We start from the raw sequence: 20,351 nt of genomic DNA, 5'->3' as shown, positions 1-20,351 counted from the left end.
ATTCCTCTGGATCATCTGTATTTAATGTGGAGCCAGGTTTACAAAAGAGCAGTTCAGGTCTTTTTCTGCCTCTCTCTCCCATGGAAAACACATACTGCTGACAGTCCCCATCCAGCACTTTTTTAACAAGCTTCATTTGCATTTTTAATTAGCACCTTTCAGTCCCAAGAAATGGTGCTGATGCAGAGCATCTTGTCTAAACAGCAGGGAAATGTTTGCTACCCATCACATGGCATTTCCAACCAGGAGCAGCAGCCCCTGTGCTAGCAGCAAACTGAATTTGATCTTGTTGCCTGAAACAATATTTGATCACATTCACACCTCTGTTGATTCAAGATTTTAAGGATTACTTTTCTATAAGCCAACTAAACCACGCCAATATTTATCTTTGACGGCACTGCTACCAGCAAAAATACCTTACCTAGTTGGTGAGAAACTAAAATAAACTTTCACAGCACTACAGCAGAGCGTTATTTAGATATCATTTAAAACCTAAACATAAAAAAGAAGGTGCAGTTGCAGATTAAGCAGCCTGAACTTTTCTCGTGCATAGGTGCAAGAAAGGTTCATTTAAGAACCTTAGAGAAATAGAAGGGAAAATACTTTTGATTAACACACATGCTATAGGTGTACAGGTCACAAAAATGGCAAGAGGTTAACACGGCTTTCTGCTGCCGTTTACTGTGTAGTTGGCAGGTTAGTCCTGTTTTCATCCTCAGCCTTTGATTTATGTTCCAGGTTGGCATTTTGACATCTATTTCTTCAGCCCGCATCAAAGACTCATAAAGGCTAGGTGAGGCTGGCATATTAATTAAAAGTATGTGTGAGAGAACTGCAAAGCATCTCTACTATAATAATAGAGCAGTAAGATACAACAGGTGCAGTGTTAGCCCATAATTAGTATGATCAACATATAGATATCATAAATAAATTGCAGCAAAAAGCAATTGGGAAAACATTTCAAATGCTTTCATAACAATATATATATATATAGTACATGGCAGTGAGCTTTCCCTACTTCTGCTGGTTTATGTATTTGGCTTGTCTGCTTCTTCTAAATGCCAATCAGACAGTTATTTGATTATCATCTCACTCTCTCTTGAATTTATTGAATGCCTCCAGTAAAATTGTGATCTTTATCAGCTTTGTACAGAGAAATGCTCTGAGCGCTGTGCTGTTAGGCGGCTGGACAGAAAGCCAAAGATCACCTTTTCATGGAATAAGATGGCATTCCTTTAGAGATTTCTAAATTTAAGGAACTGTCAAGACATAATTCATATATCAAATCGAGCTGTAAATGTCCGAGCAATGCGTTTGAGTGTGTTTTTATCACACATTCAAAAGGTCATGAAGTGTTCCCTACAGGTACACACACACAAATGCGCATCAAGTTGTAATCTGCTAGAGTTCCGTGATAAAGTACTTGTTTTATTGTTGATATTTGTCTCTATGTATTCTTAGTAGCTCTGAGCTCTGCAGCGGGGCTTATGGGAGCTGTCAGCGCAGCTCAAGCATGATAAATAAAGTTGCACAGACTAGTATTGTGTGCAGTGAAGAAGTCGAACAAGAATTATGCTGACCTTGTCTCACAGATTCATATCCCAGACAGGAGGTCGCACACCGTGGAACACAGCCAAAAGATGCAGTGGTAATGTGGCAAATGAAGTCTGGGATGTTTTCTGTAAACACAACTTTCAGATTTCCGGCTGCATATCAGCCACAGAGGGATGTGGATGATCAGTTTATCCCCAGAGTCCCTTTAGTAATACGAGGAATGATAGCCTGCAAACTATTGTATGTAATTAAAACCTGTTTGATACTGCACAGTTTATTAGTATAACTTTGTCTTTTTCACTAGTTATCTAATACTTAAAGGTCCAGTGTGTAACATCTATTGGCAGCAATGGAATACAATATTCCTAGGTATGTATTATTACCTGAAAATAACAATTGTGTTTTTGTTACCTTAGAATGAGGCCGTTTTTTATCTACAGAGCTGCACTTCACCTTCTGTGGAGGCTGTCATGTTCAACAACCATGATTTTACAGTAATGGAGGACGGACAAAACAAACACTGGCTCTAGATAGGGCTGTGTGCATTTTTTCGCACCCTTCGCAGCCACTGGAGTTTCTCCCTCGCGGTTCAAAAGGGAGGGTGAAATGAGTGAGTTCTCTGCAACTACACCACTGGATGCCACTTAACCCTACACACTGGACGTTTAACACAATATAAAACGTCCTTGTCAATTTCTGTAATGATATTGTAAATTGTGTATCACATACTCCAGTGCAGGAGGAGGAGGAGGAGGAGGAAGAGATTTGATTGTTTTTTTAAGTGTAGACCTGGATGGAGCCTTAGTAAAGATTAGTGAGGGTAATAGCATTTTCTATTTATGCGTCTGCAGTGGGGTGGACCTGCTGTCTCAGTGTAACTAGCTGAGACTGTCTGCATTACTCGGACTATGGTGCAAGATAATGAATTCGCAGGAGATTCTGACAAAGTGCAAGTGATTATAAACAGATCAGATATGGTGTTTTTATTTATAGCACAGTGTATCTGAGCTAAGTCACAGCCACATAACGCTAAAGAGGGTCTATTGGGGAAGGGGGGATTAAAAACCCAACTGGGGTCAGTAATTATTCCTTTTAATCTATTAAAGATATTCTGCAGTCCACATTTTAAACAGACTATCTTTTGATTAGTTGCCTCTCTTTGCTATAACAATGGTGAGACGTGTTGATAACTAATGTGGTCAGTGTGTTATTACTTTTGGCGATTTGGAATTTCACTTTTTTTTTAAGTTTTGATTTGTCACTTCTTGTGGTTGCACAAATTCTTGTTCTCAAGACCAGGATTTTGTCTATTTCCAGTCCAAAAAGTTCTCATGCTAGCCCGTGGATGCAGGAGGTAAACTCCCCCTGCCTTAGTTTTGCGGTCCATACTCGGTATCATATAAGAATCAGTCTTGCTCTTTTGTTTTGACTGCACATATCACAATGTGCAAATGAGGATTGGCATAGCCTCACAACGTCTGCTGACTGCTGTGACCTTCCCTCATATTGTTGTTTTGACTCATATTTCAACCCTTTTTCACCTCAGAAAATAATCAATCCAGTCCACTGACCCTTGTCAGCACGCCACCGGACTTCGAATATGGAACTTGTTCATGCTGGATCTCACAAAATAGGCGTATTAAAATTTTAGGGGAAATGTAAAAGCAAACAATTGTTTCCTACATAGTCAGGTTTCCTGTTGGAAACCAGCAAACTGGGTTTTCAGGTCATTGTATATTCAAAGAATCTTGTTGGTTTATTCAAGTTAGACTAGACTGTGCAAGCGAAAGAGAAAACACACATTTACATTTAGACAGCATTTTTTTTTTCTTTCTACAGTGTGATTTCTATTGACCGGAGACTATGTTAGAGTGAACCTGGGTTTACAACTGCTATAAAAACTATATCTCAACTAAAAATGTTATGAGGCCTCACACTTTGTCTCTTTTTTCTGTCTTGCCTTACTGATTTGGTACCCCCTTATCTTTTTACTTTTTATCTTTTTAGTACTGAAACTGCTAGTCAATCGTCAGAAGTATTTTTATCAATTTGTAATCATGATTGCAACTTCTCAAAGCAGAACCCTGGGGAATTGTGATGGACATTTTTCATCATTTTAACTGACATATTACTCAATAAAGCTGCAAAACACAATCAATTGGTTGTCAACTATTAAATGAATCACCTACTATTTTGATAATTGATTCATTGTTTTGACTATTTTTAAAGAAAATGTCCAAATTCTCAGATTTTAGCTTTTCAAAAAATTAATACTTTCTGGTTTCTTTCGTCTTCGTCTTTCACTATTTTCTGAAATCAATTTATAGAGATTAAAGGATAAATTGATAATGAAAATGATCCTAAATTGCAGGCCTATTACTCAGCAATGAATATTTTAAGTTGCAGCCCTAAAGATAGATATACTGTCTATTCTGTCTCCAGTATGCACAGTCAAAACAACTCTATGGTTAGTCCTACTCTGTACTGAACTTGCAGAGTACAGTGCACTTGTAGCGTAGCACCATCTGTCTGCCTTCGACTAAATTCCTGATAAGACTAAGATAGATAAGATAAGACTAGAATTGGCTTTTCAAGTGCAGATATAGCAGCTGCGGGATTACACCAAATCCTCGAAAATGTCAGTTTCTAAACCAAAATTTATCAAATTGCTCTTAAACCCAGGTGTTGCTTGAACCTGGGCTCATGCGCAGATGAGATATTATTTAGTGTATGACCTGCTGCTGCTGCACACTGCCCTCTTACTGTCCTCCATTTTAGTAAATCTGTCCTGGACTGAGCCAGGGAAGAGATGAAGGCCGGGATTTTGTCCACAGGTAATGGATGATATGTCACTGAGACAGAGAGAGGCTAGCGCGTGCTAAGAGTCGGGCGCAGTGTCTCTCTTCACCCACTAAAGCCGAGTTCTGACTGATAGATTGTAGCAGAGCCAAGGCCCCTCAATCAAACCTGGGGACCCTTCACTGCACAAGACCTTAGGAAAGAGGAGGAGCGTATTCATCTCACGTTTTTAACCTGAAGGCGACTTTATTGGCGCGTCACTGCTGTATAGATCTAAACAACCTTTAGATCATACAATAATGGGAAAAGAAGATAAACATGCTCCTCCGTGTTGCAAAACAAGATTGCCTTCCACAACTTGGGGCTATAGGGCTCGTGCTAAACTATTAAATGCAACAAAGCTCATCTATACATCAGCTCAGCAGCTGCGATTCACAAACGTTCAAAGACAACCTAAAGGCTTTCTATAAATGCTGCTCCTGATAAATTTCTCTTATTCTGTAGATGGGATTTTATGTTTTTTTCACATGACCCAAGGCAGACAAACAATAGATGATACCTAAACACATATTCTGATATCTTTCTTTTCTGAAATTACAGTAGTACTCGAAGTAGTAGACTTAACAGGACTGTTTTAAAAAAAATTAAAAAACGATTTTTGGACTGAAGGTATTTCTTTCCTTTTTTTGTTTCAGGAAACCCCCAGATCTGGGAGCGGCCGCCACAAGAGGTGAGACTCATTTTATTATCCTGACACTGAGAGTTTATCTGCTTCAGCATCACTAGTAGTGTGTCAAGAGAAGGAACAGAGGCCGGGATGAGAAACAGCAGTTTGAGTCATTAATTACAAGAGCAGTTCCCCTCTGAAATGGTCCGAGGGCCTTTTTCTGGTGCGTCACTGTTGATTTCCCCCCCCCCTCCCTCGATGCTGCTCTTTTCATGCCTGTATGGCTAAAGAAAGTGACTGTTGATGACTGTGTTGAACAGTAGTTGACAGGACACCATCTGGACCTTGGACACTTTGTTCAGACCATCACTTCGCTGCCATTGCTGGCAGGGAGTGTTGAAAGTAAATAATTTGCTTTGAAAGGTTTGGAGTCTCAAATGTGTCGCTCACTTCGGTCGAGATTGCTTCGGCATTTGATAAGGGGTTTTCAAACAAGATTGGTGTTTGTACACTTCTGGGTAGATTTTTTTTTTTTTTTTTCACTGTAGAACTTTTGGCAGACAGCAAATAAGTGTGGTCAAAATAAATGTTCTTTCACTTGCCTCCATTATTCTAGAATATTAATTGAATGTCTTTCATTCTATATCTCTGAATTGCTGAGGGACCAAAACTCTTGAGGAAAAAATTGTCCAACTTCAACTCACAATGCGGCCCGTAACACACAATCATTAGCATTACAAGTGTCGAAGTCCTGAGGGAACCTCTGTGTGTATTTATTTTGCGTTATTTGCAACCAAACTGTGAAGTTGTGGCCAACCCCAACAGCCAAGTTCACCAGCTGACATTCAATCTGGCCATGTAATTATGGCCGCTGCTCTCATCAGCTGGCCTGGCTACACTTGGACGCTCTGCAGTTCTGCAACGGATAACCCGCCAGGTGGGCTGGACAACACAAGATGGCTGATAAAGCAACTTTATAGATTTGTGTATTTCTCTAATTCACTCAATTTTTGTCAACACTCACCTGTCTCAGTCACTTTATCTTTTCGCTGGATTCAAGCCATTCCTTTGCACATTTTGTCTCTGCTCGCCACAAAAACTCTTTTTGTGATGGTTTTTTAAAAACTCATGATGAACATGCATTCCATTCAAATATTGTCTGGCTTTTGGGCAGTTTAAGATGTCTGAAAGAACTTAACTAAATAAATAATGTGGCTTATTAGCTCAAATCCGGCCACTTTATTAGTATCACAAATGTATAAATGAAACAGAAATACATGCATACTGTAGCTCCTCTTGTAAAGTTAAGGGAACCTGGGAGATTGGAGTAGGACTGTAGCTTAGTTTTACAATAGACACACTGTACAAAGCTTGAAATTATAATTATATATAATTATAATTTCTCTGGCCTGTCTCATCTCTTCACATCTCACTATTTTCTCTCTATTTCTCCATTTTGCACCATCCAATCAGGTCTTCTTCAAGTCACTTATCCAACACATTGTGTGACAGTAATAATCACATGTGCAAAACACAGTGTGCTTTATATAGTTTTATTATATCAAACAAAGCTTCAGTGCAAAGAATTTGCATCATTGATTTTTAGTAATTGAGTTACTCGAGGAATCACTTCAGTCGTAGATTGGAGCATTCAAAACCAAAACACACCCAAGCCTATTTAGAAAGCTTGAAATCTCAGCTGCTATTGAGATAAAACAGTATTGACATTGATCAGCTACACTTGCAAGCCTTCACCCATAAATTGTGATGTTTTGTGCAAAGGGACAGGGAGACATTACTGATCATATCTTTAAAACGACTCTGAATGGACTTGGTCTTGATGTTTTCTTGATATTTGGGGGAATTGTATCGAGGCGAGGCGGGGTGTTAATCATATGGTTGAGTACTGTGTGTTGTGGTTTCCAGTGTGGTTTTAACTTATTCCACATTGACACTTGGGTTTGTGAGAGACATTGTTATACCTGTGGCTGCTGCTGTTATGCTCTCTTGTCTGTGCTTTTTCCTTCCCACCTGCTGAGGCTCCCAAGAGTGTGTGATTGGCTCAGCCTCTCTCTCCCCCAGACCTCACCCTGCAGGGTGCTAATGGGCCACGGTGTGATATTTAGTATCGAGGCCATGGATGTTTAGGCTTGGCTTCAACACCCGCTGAGCACCCTAGAGTACCCGTGTGTGTTGTTTTTGTGTGTGTGGGTGCAACCAGGGAGATATCTCTCACAACAAGATGGCACACATGGATGTAGACACACAAGGCATGTCATTGTTTTGTGTTTGGCTCTTTTTAGGGAACCACGGTGAGGGGATGCATTCGTTGTTACGCTTTGTAACGCATACGCGTTTTTGCATGTGTGTGTGCTCATGCCGATAAAGAGTCAACGAGAGAGACAAATGAAATGCACTTTATCTTGGCGTAGGCGAGTGCCAAGGAGAGCGTTTCAAGGACTCCCTCTTGATCAAAAGCGATGGCTGCAGCAATGTTTGGCTCTTTGTAAGAATGAGCGACAATAAGCTGTCGGTTCTGTAAATGTCAAGGTACAGAAAAATACAGCCCGCTGCTTGTGTATAAGAAATAGCGCGGTAGCCTGAGTAGAGAAAAGAAGAATGGAAAATAAGTAGAATTTATATTCTTTATCCTGCATAAAGTCATGCTGGCGGATATGAAAATACACATTATGATATATTGATGTCCCCTAATAAACATAAATCAAAGGGACTGCTGAACCAAAGCACCCCCCCAGGACTCCATAGGTTTAACTCAGATTTAACTATATACAACTAAGGAAATCACAAGTTATTATTATCAGTTTTATTCTGTAGAGTAGGTAAAATCTTTTGCAGTCTTCACATATTTCCCACATTCTGCCAAGATCTTAAACAATTTTCCTCTCTCTGACATAACATTAGATAAATCATGAAGCTGTAATGCATTTATGCAGCATAATTATTTCTCTATAACATTAAACATTTATCACCAAATAATCAACAATCAAAGTTGAAAAACCTATTTAGTAATTTTTTTTGTGTGTGATCAAGTTTGATTGACACTGACCAAAAAACCCACCAACTGTCATCATATTCCGATGCACATGTTGCTAAACTGAAAATGACCAAAACTGTTCTAACTTTGGCAGACGATAGTGTTTTCATTTAGGACCAGGATCAGTCATAGTAAGAAGCTTCCATGGCCTTTAAGAAAATGAGAAATGAGACATCCATAAGTGTTTAGAATGGGTTGTCAAGGTTTAGTCTAAAAAAGGGAATTTATAGGATTTACATAAATGTGATAAAGTATCTTGACTTCCCAGGTATTAAAGTCAGTAAATAAGCCAAGAAAGATGGATTAGAGATTCATGTTAACCTATTAATGGTTTGACAATTGAATTTCCAGAATCAGAGCATTCTGGTAGACTAGTCTTTAGGACGAACACCGTATAACCACAGCCCTTACCGGTTCAGGTCTGTATGGAGACTCCTGTTGCATGTCATACCCCTTCCTACCACTGTCATCTTTCCAGTAAAAGCAAAGAAAAAAATTATGTTGTGACAGTTTGTAATCATATTGCCCACTACTGCCTCTCCAATCTCAGAGTTAAAAGTACTTTGTAAACTAGTCTAATAATGGGAACATCATTTTTGGCAGATCCTGAAAGGAGTGCAGATGGTACAAAGGAGTTATATTTGTCCTTTGTCTTGCCAGCAGCTATCCTGTCTGTTTCAGCTGTAGAAATATGCAGACGGACCCCTTCAGACAATTCACTGAAGCCTACAGACTCACCAATAATTTGATTCCCAGGGAGATTTTATGAACCTGGCACAATCTGTTCCTACTGGGGAGTGGGAGTTGTTGTAGTCGGGGGAGGTACAGAGCCAGCAACTCATTCCAAGTTTCCACGTCAATAATTATTGAAATAAGGTCAGTAAAAAAATAAACTGCACATGAATATTCTTTCCCTGCTGCCCCACAATCCGTCTCTAAGCAGCGTGGAAGTGAAGAGGAGATAAGGTTAATGTTCTGCTCGAGCTGCATACAAAAACCTTTAAAACCATTTTTTCTCACCAGCTTATGAACAGTGACGCACAAGTTTGCCACTGCCATTCTTGAGCCTATTTGAAGTTGTAATATGTAAATTGTTTCATAATCAGAATCCTTTTTGCACCAAAGTTGCAAACCCTTGACGGCCTTTTCTCCATTAATGGAATAAAAGGCAGAGGGCTGTTAATAATGCATGTCTAATTGAAAGGGCAAACATGCAGAAGATATTCCCACCTGTTCTTTTGATGATGGATGTGTCATCCCATTGAAGTTTAATAATGTGGGTATGATTCATACCTTCAAACAGCCTCAGTGTGAATACAGTGTTGAACACTTTGAATAGTGGAAATTGCCACAAAATTCAAGGTTTTTGCAAACTTCTTTTTCATGTGATGAATTTCAAGTGTTCAAGTTGTATTGTAGTTATGTTTTTGTGTGTTTTCTTTAAAAAGCTCTGCAGGGCCAGGATCTGAAGAAGAGGTGGGTGGAGGGAACAGCAGACAACGGCACAACCGTCACGGCAGAGATGGAGGAGCTGCAGCACCAGGAAGTTTGGAGAAAAGGATGGAGGAGCTGGAGAAGGTACATTTTCTGACCCTGTCATTCACATTACTGCTTGGTCACAGTCACTACTAGTACTAAATAATACTCCACCAATCCAAAATTAAAAGATATGCCTACCAGTACCTCTCATTTTTAACACCAAAACAAATGGAAATGGAAAAACAAGAAGTTGTGGCTGCACAGGCAAATGCATAATGAGCCTTCATGCTAAGTTACACTAATTACCTGCTGGCTTATGCCTCCATAGTTACTGCACAGACAGGAGAATAGTATCGATCTTCTCATCCAGCTCCTGGCGAGACAGTAAATACATTTATTTCCCAAAATGTCAAACTCACTCTAATGGTTCACCTATCATTATATAACTTGGATGAGTTTGTCTACTCTGAATTTATTTCATAAAGGTTAGTTTCAGCCCAAACAGATACGTTGGTTACATTTCTTTTGGCTCATGGAAAGGAGAGTAAATGTGGACATCTGCCCTGAGACTGGGCTGTTTCCTATCAGGGTCCAGATGAGTCAGAATACACAAGTTGGCAGGTTTTAACGCCTCCCCGCTGTGAGAAGGTCAGCGCCTGTTGTTCTTGAGAGTGCAACTACTTATGGAGTGAGACTTGAAAGTCCCTCTGTATCAAACAGCCTTGATATTTAATGAAACATCTTGCCAGTTGTGTCACTCTTGCCAATGGAGTTACTCTTCCTGCTGCTTTTTTAAATCAGATATGTAGACACAGTGGAATAAAAACCAAATAATGTTAACTTTTAGATTCTTTTCAGTTTTTATTTGTTACTCATCCTCTCTGCTCTCACTTGTTCTTTTTCGCTTGTTTGCTTTTTAGATTAAACTCCTATCCATAGTTTCAACCAGGTGGCAAATAAGCAAATAGTTATTTATTGAGCCGGTGGGGAAAGACATGAAGACATCACAACTTGAAAAAGTTTTAAAAAAACAATCAAAAATAAATTGGTTATAAGTTCTCCCCAACATTTTTTCAATAATATTTTCTGTGAACTTTTTTTCCTGACACTTAAGGCTAGAAGTCTACATGCTTCCAGAAATTTAACTCTGATTTTCTTTTTTTATGTACTTCTTATTTTAATAATAATAAATATTTCAACACATTTAATACAAAAAGATACCTATCTTCTTATACCTCTTATAGAATGGAAACTCCTCCTCATGTCTGTAAAACCCCCCAATACTGAGGACATGACCACAGTGCACTGACCTGACTGAACCCAAAACATACATGATTTCTTCTTCTAATGTGCTATTCTGTGACATTAACCCATCCTAGGCTGAGTTTCAGTGGGTTTTCCTTCCTCTACTTCCCTGGGTGTAGCCATAGCAAAATTGACCCCAAACACCATGGAAATGTAAAATCACATAGGAAACGTCGGCTTTATGATTGACATCTGCTATCACTACCAAATCCTAGCAACTTTTCAATTCTTTCTGAGTTTTTTAAGGATCCATCCAAAAGTCTTTTGGCCAACTAAAAGCCTCTATCAGCGGCACTTTGTTTAGATGAATTTCCACTTTGAGTCCTTTGAGCGGCTGCCCGAGTTCTGATTTTTTGGCTGGAAACTGCGGCTCAGCACTGGCAGAAATTCTCCTCGGTGTTGTTGAAGAGATGACCTTTTACAGTGCAGATATGTCTTTTCCTCCTACACCGTTCCTATCAGACACTCAACCCCTCACTGCTGCCACTGTAGAAAGTCAACTCGAAATCAAATGTCACTTGGGTGGCTTTCAAAGAAAGGTTTTTAGAGTAAGTACTGCTGCGACCTCAGTGACTTACGTACAAACAATATAAAAAATATCCAGTTTCACACACTTATTTTTGTGCACATTGTTTCTTTCACTTTCATACAGGGGGAAATGTGTATGATGGAGTTTGCTCATATGAGATTGCTGGCAGGTAAAACACAAACCAGAGATAGAAGTACAGAGATAGTATAGTATGTTTGATCATCATAAATACAGTATGTACCTCCAAAGCCAAGAAGTATATAACCTCAACCCAGGTTGTGAGGAGAGTCACGGACCCAGGTCAGATGACACTTGTTGACCCATTCAGAGCAAAACCACTAATGTACATTTAGCATGCATTACTGTATTGGTGTGAAAGCAGTGTAAGAGATGTTTGTTCAGGTGTCTTTGAGATGAGATTCTACAAGACTTTAAAGCTGCAGTTATCTATTGTACCTTTAAAAACAAGGATGAATAGAGTTTAATTGGTGAGCATAATGTCGGCTACTTTACTCTGTGCCTTCTACTGTACCTGCCCAATTGGTTTCTATGGAAACAATTCATGCTTATCTGCAGCAGAAAGAAACTGGAAAGTGGACATTGTTGTCTGATCTTCATTTCCATCATAAACACAGACATGTGTTAACATTTGTGCATGTTAAAACTTGCATGTTAATAGAGTACAGTCTCTCTCAATAAAGAACACTTCATTTATTTCCCTGTGGTTGTTGGAGGAGGCGGACAGGAACACACTGGCTTTAAATCAAGGACAATTTGAAAGAAACACAAAAGCACTATGAATTAAAAAGGAACCATTAAGGCATTGTTCACTGACAGTCTGTTGTGTCGATTATTACAGACTGCATATTTGGAAGAATTTGTTTAATTTGTTGAAGATTCATCTGTCAACTCACAAAAAGTCAGTCCTGTTTATTAACTAACAACTTTTCAAACCAGATGTTTTTTGGAAGTAAAATGTGCTTTCAATAACGTAGTCTCATGTAAGCTGTAGCTTAACGTGGAAACAGATTACTAAAACAGGCCTGAATGTTCTCAAATGTTGAATACAGCTGTTTGCAGTTGGGTTTGGCAACACCCAAGGCTTTCTAATGCTGGCCAGTAGTAAAGATAGATTCAAATAGATTTCACCTGAAGAATAACAGCTGCATTGTTGCATATGTTTTTCAGACATTCAACCATTTGCAACACATCAATCTGATATCTATCTGCTGGTCCTCTGGGTCCAGTTCCTGGTGGTAGCAGGTTGAGCAAAGTAGCACAGTCGATATAGTTACTTCTTGTAGCTCTTCCTGGTTGAATGTACGTCCATAATCAGGCATTCAAAAGGACTCCTAATCAGATGGCCCAGCCACCTCAATTGGGTCCTCTTAATATGATGGAGCTAATATTTGCTTGACACTCCTTTCCAACTTTGGAATTATAATCTGCTGATTGTAGTTTTGCAAAACCTTTTTCTAATTCTTTTTCATTCTTCACACACCTACTTCAGTCACTTTTTATGTGTACAACAGAGTGTAACAGAGAGATTCTGATTCATAATAGGGTTGAGGCAATATTTTAACATTTCCTCACCGGCCACCATCAGCTAAGTCACTTTTAAGTCACTTTATTTAAACTCAACAGAAAAAAAGGTCTAACTGAGTTGATGCAAATCACCTTGTTACTATATCCACTGTCATTAAACTGATCTAAATAAACTCTAAATTCACGGAGTTAGAATATTCTGCCTCTGCAGCTGTTTTTCCTCTCACTCGTTCTTCCACTCAGTGTGTACTCTGCCACTGAACGACTGTCGCTGAGCAGTTGCTCTTGTTCTTCAGAGGCAGACCATTAAATGGTCGGATGCAAAATAAAATGGTAAAAATCAAATGGTAGAAAATGGACTCAGCCAATCATCTGTATATTTTTCTACGGGTGAAGCCCAACTGCGATGAAAACGGCTTTTTATCTGCGATCTCATACTTTTAATTGCTACGCAGAGCTTATGACCATAAGTGAGGGCTAGAACAAAGATCAACAGGTAAACTGAGAGCCTCGACTTCAGGCTCCGCTTCCTCTTTGCCACATTACCTGATACAATGCCCACCTTACTGCAGAGGACAAGACCTGAGATACTTGAACTCCTTTACTGAGGAAACGGCCATCTCAACCCCAACCCCCAATGCATTGAACCTCATTAAAAGTTAATTTTGAGTTTTTCCTTTCAGACAGCAATGCTCCTGAACTGCTGTTTTAGATCTGACAATAACAATTTCTCATAAAGATTGTTTTTAGTTTTTAGTAACCGAATATCACGCAAAGTATCTATCATTCATGTAATTATGTTGCTAATTTGTGTGTTTTCAGGAGCTGGCCAGAGAGCGTCAGGAGAACGTCAGGTTGCTGAAGGCCCACCAGGACAAAGACGACCTCATCGGGAAGCTGAAGGAGGAAATTGACTTGCTGAACAGAGTGAGTCCAGCCCACGTAATTTTCTGCTCTGATGTCTGATATTTTGAGCGCTCCTTTGTGTTCTCATGTGTGGGTGGCTTGTGTAGGTGTAAATCATCATCTGGCATTTTGGTGGAGTTGTGTATAATAGCTGTGTGTTTTTCTACAATGATGTTTTGCAGTCCATTAGCATTTGGACACCAACAAACCTTTATTTTCAGGTTTACACACATATATTTGCTCAGAGGCATTGTAAGTGCAGTCTGCAATAGCTATACAAAAACTCACCAGTAGTTTGAAGTTACTGGTCAGTGTGGCAGATGACAATAATGTTATTGATTTATCCACCAAAAACGAATTTACTGCCTGGTGGATACAAATTTCAGGCATGATTGTATGTCTCAAGCAGATTTATAAAGACCTTCTTTTGCTTTTTGTGAGTTTAAATTTGAGGGTACTTTCAGCCATATTGGGCAAACACTGTTGCAGTCCTTCATAGAGAGTCTGGGCAGATAGTTTAGTTGAATAAATCAAAAAGAAGGTCAATAAGTCAGAAATTGTGCTGTGACAGCTGAAAACACCACAAATCCAAAATCACCCAGTCCATTCTCTTTTTCTATGTCAGTGTACTTCAGTGAGGTGAGATTTCTCACTCTACTTTCTTTTGACTTACACTCAGGCATTTTGTTGATTGAGTCCAGCATTCAAAGTTCAAAAACCCTCCAGTTAAAACTTTCAAAGGGAATTTTAACGTCATACTTACTGTGCAATTTCACATTCAGTGAAGTAGAGCCAGAGGCCAAACTAAATGATCACCAAATTACAACCTCGCCATCTTCAGCCAATCAGTCTGATATTTTCAATGTACTTCTGGTGTAAGAAAAAGATTACAATCAGCAACCATTTCAAAGGAGTGGCTTTATTTCACAGCTGGAAATGAATGAAAAGGTCTTACATGTTCACCGCACACTGCACAATTGAGTTTGTTGATAACAGATCTTTATTATTGAATTAATCCACAATTAGTAGTTTCACGTTATTCAAAAGCTCATACTCCAATGTTTCCACTGTTCCCAGGCTTCCATAGTTGCATAGGTTTACAAGCACAGGTTTGTTAAGGAACGGTGACTTGCGGTTGGACTGGTGAAGCAAGCAGTGGCCTCCCACTAAAGTGATGTATTTACAATGTTCAAACGCCTATCAATGGCGTCATATCCCCTTTTTGCATGCATTGTGGTTGTCTGTCAGAAGCTACCATAAATTGATTTTTTACCGAAGACACATTTTTACAATACACTTTTTAGATCGTGGTCGTTTTTTTTTAACATATTTTAACTGGATGAAGGATTTTCATCATCAGACATCTGGAGTTATCAGAGAAACAAGTGGACCTAACGTTAGCTGCTGGACCTCCAGCATCAGAGAAACTGCTTTATTCATTGTTTTTACCGGTTTCATTCACCAAACCTTCCGTTTGTTTTGGAGAGGAGGAGACCTCTGCAGTTAATTCAACTCCCGATAGCAACCTCCTGAACTAAAGGAATCCAAACCGGACTGTAGTGACCACAATGATGGTGAAGACAACTCCCATGATCCTGTGCTGCTCCACAATGTCAATCAAACTTTCTTTTGTTATTGTTTTAATATGAGACCTCCTAAATTAAACACTGTACGTTAAATGTATGATGTGTGATGTCATCCATGTGATCCATCCACTTCCTCACCGTGTGGACTTCTTCCGCTCTTCGTCACCTGAATTCCTCGTTTTCGTAATTACTACATTTGCTGGAGGCCTCTGTCACTTAAACAGATGTCGACTGAGGCATTCATCTTTTAAGAACAGTCTCAAATGATCTACATACTAAGAAGAGGGCCCTGGTGAGACTGAATTGAGGCACTTCTTAAAAGTCTCTGTGAGGAAGAGAACTACAAGCACTCCCTCAGGAAAATCAGTTAAGACGTGAAAATGCTTAGACGAGTGATGACAAGCCTTCTTATTTTATTATTATTGTCAGAGTTGCGTTTGAGAGATCTTGAGAACACTGACGTGAACCCACTGACACGGGGGGGTCGTGTGTTTTTAAAATTGGTTTGCTCCCACAGGTAGGGGTCCTGTTTCCTCCTCACACTGTGGTCTGGGTTCACAGGTCAGGCGATACTTATGTAAGCTGAGTATTCTTTATATTCAGCAGCCGGACTGAAACCTCCCCCGAACCCTCTGAACCCTCATCTCCCTCTCTCACCCCAGACTGTCAACAATCCCTCCTCAACTCACAGCCTTTACCCGTGTTTTCTGGGTCACGAGGCTGGTGGTAAAATACATCTCATCTCTGTATTTTGGCATCCTTGAAGGGGAACTTAGCGGGGGGGGATAGATCTGAAAGACTTTCATGTTTCAGAGAAAAGAGATCTTAGCTCTTCCCTGTGGAGCCAATCAAATCTAAACAAGAGCTCGAGCTCTGCCAACAAATACAGCAGTTAGCGATGTGTACGTTTTCAGCAACTGGTCGAATAAGTGTTGCTTGGTTATTATCTTGACACTATTATGACACACGCACCGCCCATATACAAACACTACGAGTGCAATATTGCAGGAGGCATCAAGTTGATAACATCACATGGACAGGAAGATGGTCATAAGAGAAGGCCTTTATGTAAGAACGGTCGACGCAGTGATAGCCATCAGAAATGTCCATGAGAGAGGCTCCCGCAAGGCCTGATGGGAAAGCAGGAGATAACGGCTGATCCAGTCTGCCGTCTCTGCAGAGATTGAACCCTCAGTCACTGCAGACGTTTATTTGAGGGAGAAAAAAAAGATAAAACTCAACTGCTGAACCTAAATCTCCCTCTTGATATTCTTTGAAGAGAAATCTGGTCTTGTGGAGAGCTCAGATCCCTGTAATCACATGCATCTGTGTGATGAGAGCTGATGAGAACTCCCATATAATGATAAAGCAAGTTGTAGATTTTGCATTTTTCAAAGGTCAGACCTTTTTTGGCCACTTCTGGGCAGCGGAAACAAGTTGTGAACACAACAACGACATATAATGATGGGGTGAACTTTGTTGTGCTTGTTTACACATCCAGCACATACAGAGCAACTTTATTATTCATTTGTAGTCATGTTTCTGGGCACCTGGCTACAAATATAATATAATATAATATAATAATTACTCTCCTTTTAACTCTGTTTTAGTCTCTACCAACTCCTGAGAAAAATATCCTGCTCTCTAGCTGCTAAATGCTCTGCTATGTTCACCAGCTAGTCTCTAACTTTTAAGCTTTTTTACTGAAAACAGTGGGTGAGAGCGGCGATAGTGAACCAAAACAGTAAAGCTGCAACCCGGGCAGCTAAACAATGAGCTGAAACTCTCCTCAAATCTCCATAAAGCTAAAGGGAAGCTATGTATTCGGGGGGATTTTTCTCTTTAGATTCATTATTACAAGCGAACCCGTTCACACTGTCACATTGTTTTCACATTACAATAAAAATACAATACAATACAATACAATAAAAAAAATCGTCGTGTCCACTTCCTCCGCGCAAAAAGCGAGCGTGCCTGATCCGAAACTAGTCTTTTTATCCGTCTTCTCCAGCAGCAGAGTCAGCATGCGATGCAGAAACCCGCAACCTCTTCGGTTTGACTTTTTAAATTCCTCCAAGTGCAGTTCGGCTCATTCTCAGCAGACATGCGATCATGACCGGTGATGGAAGAAAATGAAAATGAGAAGTGTCACTTTGATGAGACAGCGCTGTGGAAACTGAGAGCCTCTCTCATTTGCAACTAATTGAAGCTGTTAATGTCTAATTTGTTGCTATCAAGGCAGCCTGGCTGAAGGGGGAAACCTGGCAGCGAGTAATGCTCACTTTAACTCTCAGACTAACACTCCAACCTGACTGTGCCCTCAAAGGTATAGAGGCAGGGTTGTGAATATTCATGAGTCTAAATCTGTCCAGAAAGTTGCTAACCCCAAAGCCGTCTGTTTTGCCCTTTTTTTTTTTTTGCTGCAGGACCTGGATGACATTGAAGATGAGAACGAGCAGCTCAAACAGGAGAACAAGACTCTGCTGAAAGTGGTGGGTCAGCTGACGAGGTAGAACCACCGTCGACGAACAACCCAGCGCCCCCGCTTCTCCTCCCCCACGCCGATGATTGGAGCGCCTCACTTCTCTCCTTTCTCCTGACCTCCCGCCCTGGGTCAAGTCCAGCAGCATGGCCTTTTCTCTGTTTGATTCTGTCTGTTAGAGGTGAAACTGTAAAGTAGTCGTCCTCGGCCTCTCAGCCTCAAATACAAAATACACCCCCCCCCCTCGAGGAGGATTTATCTCGTTTGTTTTGAAAGCCAAGCGAACTAGGGGCTACCGTTCTCCTGTCCTGACAATCTCATGGGGATTGTCTGTCATCGTATACATATTTAATGTAAATGTATTGTATATAGGCCATTTAGATTGTTCATGTTTTTGATTATTTTTTTTTTTTCTTTTTTGATAAGGTCTTAAAAAGCAAAAGTGAAATGAATGTATGTGCTGCACAAAACAAAGCGCGCACAAAATCTTTTAAAATCTTGTTTAGAGGTTAAAATAAGTCTCTAGTCAGCGCACACAGCAGCCACCCAGGTAAATTTAAAAAAAAGATCTCCAGTGTTGCAGTGTTTGAATTGAGTCTGATTGCGGTTTCATCAGTGAACGTGTGTGACGATGGAGCTTCTGCTGAGGAACTCTTGGACCAAATTCAACATAATTACTGCTACAGTACCATCAGCCAAAGTAGGCATCGTGCCTTGCAATGCGTGTGAGATTTTTTTTCTTTTTTTGTCAATTCTTAAAAAAATAGTTCAAGCCTGGTGCTTTATTAATGAACATTCGTGTCAGATTAACTTTCCTCCAATAATTTCTTGATACATTTGAATCCTAATAGGGCATCTACAAACGTTAATAAAGAAAATTCTGTTCTTATAATATTTCCAATTAAAATGATGTCACAAGCAATACTTTATACCAATTTTATGCTTTACGCATTTCAAAATTAACATCTGAGTATTATACTTGTCCTTGATGAAATGTTTCAGGGTCCAACCCTTGTCTAGTATATATGTGGGTTCTTTTTTAAAAAGCATTTTGCTCTCTGTAATTTGTTTACAAGTTATGTCTTTGCAATATTTGATAGACGTTTAGCTGCTCTGGTTATGGCATCTAAGATGTGTGGAGTGAGCTACAGTGCATTTTTTTTGTATGACAACCAAATGAACCGAAGGAACATACTATTTGAAATGCATCTCTTTTGTTTACTCAAGGGAACAGGGCTTGGCTGGTAGTGGCATTTTACTTTTCTGTATTTAGATCATTTTATTCCACTGGGGAGCTGCTCAGTGAGTGTCGCAATTAATCTATAGGTTTTAGCCCATCAATAGATAAACCTGCTTCCACATACATTCGCGTATTTTGGGGTAAAGATCATCCCCTTGCAGACAGACATCACAGACCCATCTCTCTTCCCATTACATTATGCATGTACAGAAGATTAAGACATTTAATAAAAGTTTGATTATCTCTCTCCTCAGTCGACTCGCTTGTGTTCATTAAGACTAATTTGATGTGATGATACCATGCCACTGAGTCAGTAATGTAATGTGACGGTGGCAGGGGGTTCAGTTCCTCCGCCTAGCTCTCAACACACACACACACACACATTCATGATTCAACATGCCAATCACCGACCTGACTGCATGAAAAGCCACAATCCTGGGACATAAAACCTCCATCCACCCCACAGAACCTCTATTACACTATTGAAAGAGCATTAATTCCCTCACCTAGTGATAGAGTGGGTAGGGAAGCATCTATATAGGAAGTATATCAGCACTAATGTCAACTAAATTTCCAGATAATGGCTTCTTGCAGATGATCGAAAGTGCTGGAGGGCTCTCTCCATAATCCCTATTAGCATTTTTATGAAAAATTGTAGGGTCTGTCATTTGGAATTCTCACAGAGGGTAAAGACAATTCATATCTGCCTCTAGTTTCTCTCTCACCAGCAACATCACACCTCGAGTGAAGTTACACCATCAGAATCCTTTGTGTTTTGATCCACTCGGTGGATTACAGGTTTCACTGCATGTGAACGTAGTTTATCAGTTAAAGTCTTTGTAAAGAGTTGTTCTCTTTTGTTCGAAGCTTTGCAGGAACATGTGATTATGTCTGTGACCTTTCGAGATGAGTGACAGTCCATGTTGTCATCCTTGTTGTATAGAGGGAAAAAAAGCCTCACTAGATGTTGTTATGTGGTATCATTTAAACAGACATAGTGTAGGTTAATACCCTAAAGGAGAAATATGTACTGTGTATAGAGGACTGACAGAATGTTATGTTGTATGCAAAGTGTTTTTGTGACCTGGAGCAGTGGGATTTACATTATACATGACAGAATATTTAAAGATGACTACTTTGAGTCCAGCAGAAATAAATTAATAATTTATAGCTTTCGAAGAGCATTTATACCTTATATTATAGT

General features: G+C 39.7%; 1 protein-coding gene across 1 annotated transcript in view; it reads left to right on the top strand.

The window, feature by feature from the left end:
* The window catches only part of pawr (PRKC, apoptosis, WT1, regulator), a 64,483-nt gene extending 45,087 nt beyond the window's left edge, over positions 1–19,396 (top strand). Inside the window, exons 4-7 of the mRNA XM_035679582.1 lie at positions 5,049–5,083; positions 9,524–9,653; positions 13,756–13,860; positions 17,852–19,396. Of these exons, the coding sequence (XP_035535475.1) occupies positions 5,049–5,083; positions 9,524–9,653; positions 13,756–13,860; positions 17,852–17,938 (357 nt within the window). The 3' untranslated portion in view covers positions 17,939–19,396. The remainder of the gene's footprint in view (positions 1–5,048; positions 5,084–9,523; positions 9,654–13,755; positions 13,861–17,851) is intronic.
* The last annotated feature ends 955 nt before the right edge of the window (positions 19,397–20,351 follow it).

The sequence above is a fragment of the Morone saxatilis genome, unplaced genomic scaffold (genome assembly GCF_004916995.1).
Source record: "Morone saxatilis isolate NCDOM2014 unplaced genomic scaffold, NCSU_SB_2.0 Contig10, whole genome shotgun sequence".
Classification (NCBI taxonomy): domain Eukaryota; kingdom Metazoa; phylum Chordata; class Actinopteri; family Moronidae; genus Morone; species Morone saxatilis.
Note: the sequence above shows the minus strand (reverse complement) of the source record. Positions and strands in the feature narration are given on the sequence as shown.